General features: G+C 44.4%; 1 protein-coding gene across 1 annotated transcript in view; it reads right to left on the reverse strand.

The window, feature by feature from the left end:
• Positions 1-12,042, reverse strand: part of LOC126384217 (regulating synaptic membrane exocytosis protein 2-like) — a 31,944-nt gene extending 19,902 nt beyond the window's left edge. Inside the window, 12 exon segments of the mRNA XM_050035181.1 lie at positions 260-306; positions 394-517; positions 596-695; positions 877-996; positions 1,115-1,179; positions 5,478-5,741; positions 6,305-6,542; positions 7,247-7,427; positions 9,056-9,231; positions 9,362-9,572; positions 11,534-11,688; positions 11,799-12,042. Of these exon segments, the coding sequence (XP_049891138.1) occupies positions 260-306; positions 394-517; positions 596-695; positions 877-996; positions 1,115-1,179; positions 5,478-5,741; positions 6,305-6,542; positions 7,247-7,427; positions 9,056-9,231; positions 9,362-9,572; positions 11,534-11,688; positions 11,799-11,834 (1,717 nt within the window). The 5' untranslated portion in view covers positions 11,835-12,042.

Genomic DNA, 12,042 nt, shown 5'->3' on the forward strand with positions numbered 1-12,042 from the left:
TGCGGTCATTTAATGCCTCTTTGTGGTTGTTTCGTGTCTCTTTGTGGTTGTTTTGTGTCACATTGCGGTCATTTAATGCCTCTTTGAGGATGTTTTTTGTCTCTTTGTGGTCTTTTTGTGTTTTTGTGGTTGTTTAGTCTCTCTTTGTGGGTGTTTCGTGTGTCTTTGCGGTCATTTAATGCCTCTTTGTGGTTGTTTCGTGTCTCTTTGTGGTTGTTTTGTGTGTCTTTGTGGTCATTTCGATGTGTAATAAACTCACTGGAGTCCAACTGGACGTGGGAGCCGTCTGTTGTTCTGGAAACGTCTCTGAGGAACAGAAGACACCATAATCTGATTACAGAACGTTCCTTCTTCTTGTCTGTTCCAGCTCAGTGACGTTGACCTTCGACTTACCCGAGTGGGCGGGACACCACCAGCTCCACCTGCGGTTCTGGTTTGGACTCCAGGATAATGTTGTAAACTTCATTAAACGTGGCTCCCTGAAGAACCCGACCATTCCACTCTAGAACCTGATCACCTGAGGGAAGACACACCTGTGAGAACGTCTGTGTTTATATCGGGACACTTCACTTTACCTGGACTCAGGTGTGTTTACCTGGCCTCAGGTGTCCCACAGTGTCAGCCAGACTTCCTCTCTTCACCTTAGTGATGAACGCACAGAGGCGACCTGAGTCCGTCATCTTCCCCCCGACCACCTGAAAAGCAGGAGAGAATGTCAGGAAGAGGAAGAGGAAGAGGAGGAGGAGGAGAAAAAGGAGAAGAAGCAGAATAATAATAAGAAGAAGAAGAGGAAGAAGAGGAAGAAGAAGAAGAAGAGGAAGAAGGAGAAGAAGAGGAGGAAGAAGAAGAAGAGGAGGAAGAAGAAGTGGGTGTGACCTTCAGTCCCAGCAGTGCTCCTGTATCCGCGGGAACCGTTCCATCCTTCATCCTCTTATTCAGCAGAATCCGACCGATCAGACGCTCCCCATCTTTGGACGGTTGCCAGGTGACCGGATGCTGATTAGGGGTAAACACATGTGGTTGCTTAGCAACAGCAACAAACAACAACACTGATCAGATGTATTGATCCTGACATGGAGAGGAGATTAATGGAAGGAGCGGGGCTTAGTCCTACCATAGACATGGGTGCAGGCTCGCCGTGCCAGGAACCATGATCCCACCATTGGCTGTCCATGTCTCCTAGCAACCAGACATCCAGAGAAGAGAGAGAAAAGGTCAGAGGTCAGACATTTCAAACTAAACTTGAACACAACATGTTGAACTCCCACAGCCATGGAAAACCTGGAAAAGTCCTGAACGTTTGTCCAGGAAAATGTGTGTGAACCCTGAGTCTGCAGCTTACACACACACACACACACACACACACACACACACACACACACGGTCTCAACATGTCTGTAATCCATCAAAGCAGCTTTAAACACACACACACACGCACACACACACACACACACACGCTGCAGTACTCACAGGTCTGTGTGAATGCCATGGAGGAGGAGGAGGAGGAGGAGAAGGAGGAGGTGTCAGCAGAGGAAGAGGATGATGGCTGTGTCTGTGGATGCCGTTTGCCCTGTGCTCTGTCTGCAGGCTGCAGAGCACCTCATACCTGTCTGTGATAGATTAACTGAGTCCAAACACTGAGCCCATCTCTCTGTCTTCTGTTGTTAGCTTAATGCTAAGCTAACAGGAGTTCAGAGAGTTGGCTGGTTGTAAGCCTTTCATTAGCTTGTTATTGGCCTCTTGTTAGCCTAGTTTACGTCTGTTAAAAGCTTCTTGTTAGTCTACTATCAGCCTGTTATTAGCTTGTTCTTAGCTGGTTGTTAGCCTCCTGTTAGCCTAATATTAGCCTCTTGTTAGCCTTTTATTAGCTTGTTATTAGACAGTTGCTAGCCTCCTGTTAGCCTATTATTAGCCTCTCATTAGCCAATTATTAGCCTGTTATTCTCTTGTTTCAGCCTGTTATTAGTTGTTGTTAATCTTGATCAACCAGTTATTAGCTGGTTGTTTGCCTATTATAAGCCGCTTGTTAGCCTGTTGACAACTTTTTGTTAGACTCGGGTTAGCCCAATATTTGGTTATTTGTTGATTGTTAGCTTGTTCTCAGCCTGTTATTAGCTTGTTATTAATCTTGTGTTAGCCTGTTATTATCCTATTAGCTGGTTTTTAGCCTATTTTTAGCCTCGTATTAGCTCTTTTCTTAGCCTGTTACTAGCCTCTTGTCAGCCTGTTATAACCTTGTTATAAGCAAGTTATTAGCCTGTTATTTGCCTATAATTAGCTTCTTGTTAGCCTGTAACTAACTTCTTCTTAACCTCATCTTAGCCTGTTATTAGCTTCTTTTCAGCATGTTATTACCTTGTTATTAGCAAGTTGTTAGCCTATTATTAGCCTCCTCTTAGCCTGTTATTACCTTGTTATTATCAAGTGGTTAGCCTATCATTAGCCTATCATTAGCCTCTTGTTAGCATATTACTAGCCTGTTATTCTTATTCGCCTGTTTTTAGCTGGCCGTTAGCTTGTTATCAGCCTGTTGTTAGCTTGACCTGTAGCTTAGCCTGCAGCTAGTTTGGAGGTTAAATAATAAACTAGATGCTGGCAGAGGTTTGCTAGCTGTTAGCAACACTCCAGCCTTGATCCTGCTTGTCTCCTCCCGCCCCTCCACCAGACCAGAGCCGTCAAAATCCAGCAGGTCTCCCAGACCCTCCAGACCACCGCAGGATCCAGCAGTTGCTATGACGTTCTCCGTCAGGTGTGCAGACAGGTTGTTGTCTGCTTGGTCAACAGTTGCGTTGCCTCCTGCAGTCTCTGTTTCTATTCTTGTCCCTCTTCAGTGACTCCTGAGGCAGGCTGGGTAATCCACACTCTCCTCTTTTAATCCAATTGTACCACAGCAGAGACGGTGGCCCGACGGCACCAGAGCATCCGGGGGTGGGGGGTGGGGAGAGTTCTGCTCTATTGTGGATCAGATTTTCAGGCGGGTTCTCAGGATCCTTCAGGATCCTCCAGGGTTCTCCAGGCCTGGATAAGTGAGGTCTGAGGGTCTGTTGAAGGTTCTCCTGGTTGTCAGTTCTCCCTAGGTGTCTTCAGGGTGGCGGCTACAGAGATTCTGAGCTGCTCCGTCACCTCAAGACCTGACGGGCGGAGCCAAGAACCCTCTGAGCCAATCAGAGCTCAGAATCTCTGACCAGGTGACCTCTGGTCCAGTCACATGCAGGCAACGGATTAACTCATCAACATGATGCCTGATTTCTGACAGACGACCTGTGGCAACTGCAACATGATCAACTGCAAATTCTCCAACTGCAACATGATCATCGGCAACTTGTTCAACTGCAACATGATCAACTGCAACATGATCAGCAACTGCAACATGATCAACTGCAACATCTTCAACTGCAACATGATCATCAACTACAACATGATCAACTGCAACATCTTCAACTGCAACATGATCATCAACTGCAACATCTTCAACTGCAACATGATCAGCAACTACAACATGATCAACTGCAACATCTTCAACTGCAACATGATAAACTGCAACTTGTTCAACTGCAACATGATCAACTGCAACATTATCATCAACTGCAACATGATCAGCAACTGCAACATTATCATCAACTGCAACATGACCAGCAACTGCAACATTATCAGCAACTGCAACATTATCAGCAACTGCAACATGATTAACTGCAACATGTTTAGCAACTGCAACATGTTGAGCAACATTTTGCTGCAGCAGATTGAGCAACACATGAATCAGAGCAACCCCAGACATCAGTAAAGAACCCAGGAGAACCTCAGAATCAACCCACAGAATAGAAGCATTAGAACTCAGTAGAACCTGTCAGAGCAGCAACAGAACCATCAGCAACACAACAACATGACAGAGCAACATTTTCACCCAGTAGAACGTCTGCAGAACCTGCAGGAACCCACGGTTGTGTGTTGTGTTCTCACAGTGTTGTCAGTGTTTTCAGTGTTCTCAGAGGAGCCCCCTGGTGTCCGTCAGGTGCAGGTGCAGGTGCAGCAGCTCAGTGGGAGGAGATTTTCACTGAGCTAATGAATGTCTGTGCTGCAGAGACTCTGTGATGATGCTACACAGAAACCTTTCAAACTGAAGTCACTGTTAGCTGGTCTGACAATAATCTGAAACAAAGTATTGATTTTAAAATGATTTTATTGATCTCATTTTTAAGAGATTGAAAGAAAACGATTTCATTGGTATAAAAAAGAATTTAATTTGTTAAAAAATATTTAATTGATTTAAAAATGATTTTACAAAACGATTTATCAATCATTTCATCCCAATTATTTTATTGATTTAAAAAATGATTTTTATTGATTGAAAATTAGTTTTTAAATGATTTTAAATTGCTTTTATTGATCTAAATATTCTTGGAAATTAAAAAAAAAAATGTGTTCACTGATTAAAAATAATTTTATCGATTTAAAATGATTGTTATTAATCTAAAAATGATTTTTTTGTTGATTTAAAAATTATTTTATGAATTTGAAAATTACTTTATATTGAGTAAAAAATGATTTCATTAATATAAAAAATGATGTTTACTGATTTGAAGATGAGTTTTTAATTGATTTAAATGATGAAAATGATTTATAAATTATTTTCATTTTCATTTATTAGAAAATTATTTTTAACAGTTCATTTAAAATGATTTCATTAACTTTATAAAAGCAACTTTAATTTATTTAAAATGATTTTATTGATTTCGAAATTATCATTAGCATGTAGCCACCTAGCCTCATATAATTAGCAGTTAGCCTGTCGCCACCTAGCCTCATATAATTAGCAGTTAGCCTGTCGCCACCTAGCCTCACATAATTAGCAGTTAGCCTGTAGCCACCTAGCCTCATATAATTAGCAGTTAGCCTGTCGCCACCTAGCCTCACATAATTAGCAGTTACCCTGTAGCCACCTAGCCTCATATAATTAGCAGTTAGCCTGTCGCCACCTGGCCTCATATAATTAGCAGTTACCCTGTAGCCACCTAGCCTCATATAATTAGCAGTTAGCCTGTAGCCACCTAGCCTCATATAATTAGCAGTTAGCATGTAGCCATTTAGCCTCATATAATTAGCAGTTAGCCTGTAGCCATCTAGCCTCATATAATTAGCAGTTAGCATGTAGCTACTAGCCTCATTTAATTAGCAGTTAACACGTAGCAACTTAGCGTCACATAATTAGCAGTTAGCCTGTAGCCACCTAGCCTTATACAATTAGCAGTTAGCATGTAGCACCAAGTCTCGTTTAATTAGCAGTTAGCATGTAGCACCAAGTCTCGTTTAATTAGCAGTTAGCATGTAGCCACTTAGCCTCATATACTTAGCAGTTAGCACGTAGCCACTTAGCCTCATATAATTAGCAGTTAGTATGTAGCCACCTAGCCTCATATAGTAGTTAGCATGTAGCCACCTAGCCCCATATAACTAGCAGTTTGCATATAGCTACTTACTGTCAGGCTCGTCACAGCTGTTGTAGTCGGGCGTGATTGCCAGATCCTCCTCTGAGCTGCTGAAGCTACCAATCACATGCATCTTCCCCATTCTCCACCCTCTCTCATTGGTCGTCTTCCTCTTGAGGGCAGAGCTAGGGTCGAGGTGCTGCCGAGGTAAGGGGCTGCGGCGGGGAGATGTGGGACTGACGTGATTGACTGTCCGGTCCACAGAGAACGACCTCTGACCTCCGACCAATCCCTGAAGCCGATTCTGACGAAGCGCTGCGAGGAAGAACACGAGTTAGACTGATCTGTTCCCTGAACTAACAGGTCGATGGTTCTGCTCCCTGAACTAACATGTCAATGGTTCTGTTCCCTGAACTAACAGGTCGATGGTTCTGTTCCTTGAACTAACAGTTTGTTGGTTCTGTTCCCTGAACTAACATGTAGACGGTTCTGTTCCCTGAACTAACATGTCCACAGTTCTGTTCCCTGAACTAACATGTTGATGGTTCTGTTACTTGAACTAACAGGTTGATGGTTCTGTTCCCTGAACTAACAGGTCGTTAGTTCTGTTCCCTGAACTAACATGTCCACAGTTCTGTTCCCTGAACTAACATGTTGATGGTTCTGTTACTTGAACTAACAGGTTGATGGTTCTGTTCCTTGAACTAACAGGTCGTTGGTTCTGTTCCCTGAACTAACATGTCCACAGTTCTGTTACTTGAACTTACAGGTTGATGGTTCTGTTCCCTGAACTAACAGGTCGTTGGTTCTGTTCCCTGAACTAACAGGTCATTGGTTCTGTTCCCTGAACTAAAAGGTTGATGGCTCTGTATTTGTACCTGTGTGTCTCAGGGCCGGATGGCCGGGCTCAGCGGTTTCCAGGGAAGCGTCACTGTGACGCCGTTGGTGGCGGACCCTGCCGACCTGAGCTAACATCCTCATGGCCTCCTCGCTCGGCTGCGGCTTCACTGGGTAACGAGCCAGGTTGGGGTCGCTACGGTAACGAGCCTGAAACTCCTCCTCCTCCTCCCGTCGCCGCCGCTCGCGCTCATCCTGAACCAGGTCCAGAGGATGGTCCTGAACCAGAAGAGGAAATGGTGAGAACCAACACATACACTTCAGTTCTATAACTTTTTTTTTTTTTTTCTGATCTCAGGCTCAAATGTTTACCATGTACTTTGCAAAGTAACTAACAGCTCTTGGAAAATAGCTCTACAGCACTTTAATTTCTAATGTTTTACATTACTCCAGCACTTTAACCCCCAATGTCTTTACATCTATTACTGTCATCTATCACAACTGATCACAACCACAACAAGAACCATGTACTGGACTCTGCATTGCTACAGGCTTACACACTATCCACACACCCCATACAGCCCCCTCTCCCCCGTCTGCTCGTTACCTGGTTGCATCCAGAAACACGGCGTAAAGCTTACACATACTTAAGGCACTGGAGGCAACATGATGTGTGCAATACTTCTGTTATGTGTCGCTGGCTGACTCTATACTGCAACGATAAGACTGTTATGTGTTTTAATGTATCTCATACTGTAATTGTATATTCTATGTGTACTGTATTGATTTTATATTACCTTTTAGGAACTATGCTGATAAACATCTGGCAGGGGGACTACCAATATAAATCAGCCCCTGGCTGCAGTTGGGTGCATCTACATTTTCTTTTTTCTTTTCTTTAAAAGGAATGTTTATTGATGTACACTGTCCCTTCTTAAACAAATAAACGTTATTGTATTGTATAACTGTCGTAACAGACTCACCTGTGAGTGCCAGCGGCCGCGCCCATCTCTGATTGGTTGCCTTCGGACCCGCAGCTCCTCCTCCCCATTACCATGGCAGCCGTGCGGCGAACGAGTGCGGCGGACCAGACCGTGATCAGAGGGCGAGCGAGGCATCCTGCCCCCCCCACCATCATAATATGACCCCAAGGGGCTCGGCTTCCTGTCAATCACATGGAACGGACAAATCAGAGAGGAGGAGGAAGTTTAGCTAACACATGCACATGGTCACCATTCGCCAATAAAACGTGATTGTGGGTTCCTTCTTTCTGCGATGAGATACGATACAATACGATGCAATGCGATACGATACTGTGCAATGGGATACTATTATCCAATCTTTCACGTTCTCCTAATGTATACCATCATTTTCCATATCATACTATATGATGTTAATGTCATCATCATCATCATCATCGTTATCATTATCATTGATCATCTGATTCTGATTCTAAAGCTGATTCTAATTATTATTACTATTATTATCATCAGCATTAAGGCCACAACCAACGTATGTCAGATTGACCTGAAATTCAGCACACATGTTCAGGTGTTTTGACATCTCCTCACAATAATAATAAAACTTCTTCTAAATAAAATCACCATCGGTCGACACCTTTAACATGATGACATCACAACAGTGATCAAGAAACAATAATCAGTTGATAATCAATCATAGAATCACAAAGAAATAAGGGGTTCTTACAGTTTGTCTGTCGGCTGGTCGAAGCTTCACCTCCACACTCACACACACACACACACACACGCACACACACACACATACTCAGCAGCTTTATGACTGTAATCTGGATCATAACTGAAGCCCCGCCCACTCTCACTCACCACTGGCTCCTCCCAAACAGGACATGACCTCACTGCTCCCCATCCCCGACTGTGTTATTAGCCTTTGTTATGAGCCTGTGTGTTGTTAGCCTGTGTGTTGTTAGTCTGTGCTTTGTTAGCATGTGTGTCATTAGCCTGTGTTTTGTTAGCATGTGTGCTGTTAGCCTGTTTGCTGTTAGCTTGTGTGTTGTTAGCCTGTGTGCTGTTAGCCTGTTTGCTGTTAGCCTGTGTGTTGTTAGCCTGTGTGCTGTTAGCATGTGTTTTGTTAGCCTGTGTGCTGTTAGCCTGCGCGTTGTTAATCTGTGTGATGTTAGCCTGTGTGCTGTTAGCCTGTGTGTTGTTAGCCTGTGTGTTGTTAATCTGTGTGATGTTAGCCTGTGTGTTGTTAGCCTGTGTGCTGTTAGCCTGTGTGTTGTTAGCCTGTGTGTTGTTAGCCTGTGTGTTGTTAATCTGTGTGTTGTTAATCTGTGTGTTGTTAGCCTGTGTGCTGTTAGCCTGTGTGCTGTTAGCCTGTGTGTTGTTAGCCTGTGTGTGTAGCTGTGTCTAACAGTAGCAGCAGTAATCCTCTCTGAGCCGTTAATCTGATTACATCAGACACTCTGTCAGAAACAACAGAGCAAACTAATTAACCCTTCGTCTGACCGACTGGCCGTCACTCATTGTTAAGCCCCTCCTTTCTGATGGGAGTTCATCTGACCTGATGAGTCCCTGTAAAGGATCAGTTTGGTTTTGATGTGTCTGTGTCAATGAAGTTGCCTTCATTAAAATCCTAATGAAACTGAATATTCAATAACTGAACCAACTATTATAACTTATTAGAATTTATTACTTAAACCAACTATTGGAACTGTATATTCATAATTTTAACCAACAGACAACAGGACTTCTTGGAAGAAGACCATGAGATGTGGCAACAACATGGCTGCCCTCTGCAAGGGATCTACTGACCGCTCAGTGGCTCCGTTGCTCAGCAGCCCCGTGGCCCCTGGCGGCCCCTGTGTCGGTGTGTATGGAACCCCGTGTGAGCTGTGGGCGATGGATAGCAGCGACATGTTGGAGTGAAACTCCCCCGACCGCGTGAGGATCTCCTGCTTCTTCCTGCACACGTTACAAACCCACATCACCTGGAACAGGAAGTTACAAAAATAAACAGGAAGTAGCAAAAATAAACAGGAAGTTACAAAAATACACAGGAAGTAACAAAAATAAACAGGAAGTGACCAAAATAACCCACCCACCCCCGACCACACTGACCTTACTGGCCCTCAGGGGGACGCGGCCCCCGCAGCGGGCACAGAAGCGGCTCTGACAGTAGCAGCAGGCGTGGCCACAGCCGTTAGCAAACTTGGTCTTTCGACAGACGCCGCAGGTGGGAGACTCCGCCCTCGCTGTCTGAGCTGCCGGAGGTTCCTCCCCCAGCTTCTTCACCTGGTCCTTGTACATCTCAAACTGCTGATGCAACTTCCTGTGTGGGGGAGAGGGGGAGGAACAGGAAGTGCCTTTATTCTTTCACCTCTTATTTACTTGTACATTGTCACTATACATCCCCTAACGTGTTTATTTTTTCCCACAAACAGTTTTCTTAAATGTGGGTGGGGTTGTTGTTGAAATGTCCTAAAAATGACATTAAAATGTCGGCAAATTGTTTAATAAAAAAAAAACATTTAAAAAAAATGTTGAGAAAAAAAAGTCCAAAAAATATGAATAAAAGGTCGGAAAAAATGTTAATAAAATGTCCAATAAATATAAATAAATGTGCAAAAACTTTCTAATAATATATAAAAAAATGTTCATGAAATTTCCAATAAATATGAATAAAACGTCTGAAAAATATCTTTAAAATATCAAAAAAAATAAAAATAAAATATACCCAAAAAAATCTTAAATTTAAGGTGTGCTGATGGATTCACGTCATCAACTCATGCATTGAGTAACATTACAAGTTAACGTTCCACCTTAAAAGTTGCCGGCAGTCGGCCCAGTGAATGAAGTTATTTTTTCTCTTTCATTTTATAGTTGTAGTTTACTGATGTATGAACAGAGGTTACATAAAACCAGAGTGACCGTCCTCTACTGACCAATCAGACTGCAGGGTTTCTAGCTCCACCTTTTAGTACCAGATCTGTGTGCTAGGTACCCCAACAGAGGGGGGACCAAACATGGGGACGCTAAGGAACGCTTCTGTTGGTACCATCCACAACATTTTATAGTGGGAAGAGAAACTATGGACCAGTGGCGGCTGCTGGTCTTTCAAACAGGGGAAGCTCACTTTAAGTTTACATCATAACATGTGTCATATTGTAGCGAGGCAGTAACTTATAAAAGGAACATTTAATTGAAGCAGTTTTTCACACACTCATGCCGTAGAGCCACAGCAACACACACCTCAGAGATTTTCAGATGGGTTTAACAGTGAAAATGAGCTGTATGGCTTATGGAAATCAGGAACTCTGGACGGCACTCTGTCAGAAGACTCCACTCGCCGATGCCGGTGTGTATTTCCAAAGCGCTGTCAATCACAAAGGGGTTCAGCCTTTTAGACAATTCCTCCAATCATCATGCAGACACCGAGCGTCCTCTCCCGCCTACCGCTCCATCAGGTCCCAGGGAAGCTGAGCCTCCCTGGAAGTGACGATCTTGTCACATTTATCCAATGACCGACTCACTTTGCTGCATGAAAAAACCTGCTCAGCGCTGTCTCATAGGAATGCTTGGAGGCTCCACGTCCACCGTGCTGACACAAGAATGTATGACAGGGAGGTTGCGTTTGAAAACTGGTGACAAACAGCTGACGTTTGAACATCATAGTCGTGATGTGAAATGCATCCTAGCGCACGTTTAATGCAATGTAGATTCTTGTTTTAATGTAAATTCAATAGTGCATATTTGACCATTTCTTCTATGAACTTTTAGGGGAAGTTCAGCCTCCCTTGTTGTCTCAGAGCAATCAGCCCTGATATGAACTGAACCGGACTGGACCAGACTGAACCGGACTGGACCAGACTGCTCGGTGGGAACGTGTCTCTGAACCTTGACCCACTTCAGACCTGTATAAAAACAGTCTGAGTCTTTCAGTGGAGAAATAAAGACTTGATGTTCAGCTGCTTCGTGTGCCTGTGTTGTTGACATCGGTCTCTGTGACCAGTTTACATGAATCATGTTGATCAGAAATAAAACTCATCATAATACAGAACCTCCTTTAGGACCCTTAGAACAAAGGTCAGAGGTCATATGACGTCACAGGGACCTCAGACAGAGCTGTGATGTCATCTTACTGCAGTGAAACTTTCAGCCTCTCTGCCTGCAGATGGGGTGGGGGCTTTCATTTTGAAAATTCATACAGGAAGCGCTGTGCTTTTATTTTGTCTGTCAGATATCAGTGATCAATAACAATGAGCTGCAGGTTAGCCCCGCCCCCCTCCTTACTTGAGCATGCTCTGCTCCTTCTCCTCCTCCTTCTTCTGTCTCTCCATCACCGACAGGATGATCCTCCGCTCCTCCTCCGTCAGGTGGCTCATGTCCGGCAGCTCCGGTCCCGGTCCGACCCCGGCGGGCGGCCCGGACATCCTTCCTGTGAGCCGCTGAGACAGAGACACTGTCAGTCCGTCCATGTGACCGTTAGTGCGTCAACAACAATAATTATAATAATAATAACAAATGATGATGATGATGATGCCGTCAGATCATCCACCTGTTTCTGCACACATCCATCCATCCATCCATCCATCCATCCATCCCTCACCGACAGCCGCAGCCGCGTCCTCTCGCCTCTTTATGCCGCAGTCATGTCGCCTCCTCCGGGGTAACTGAGCGGCGGCGGCTCCGGTCGGCTCTCCGTCCCGGCGGCGGCTCTCATCCTCCACTCCTCCCCGGCGGTCCGGCCCTCCTGCTCGGCCTGCTGATGTCGCGGTGTCCCGCTGCGGTTCCGCGGTGCT

Source organism: Epinephelus moara, chromosome 22 (genome assembly GCF_006386435.1).
Source record: "Epinephelus moara isolate mb chromosome 22, YSFRI_EMoa_1.0, whole genome shotgun sequence".
NCBI lineage: Eukaryota > Metazoa > Chordata > Actinopteri > Perciformes > Serranidae > Epinephelus > Epinephelus moara.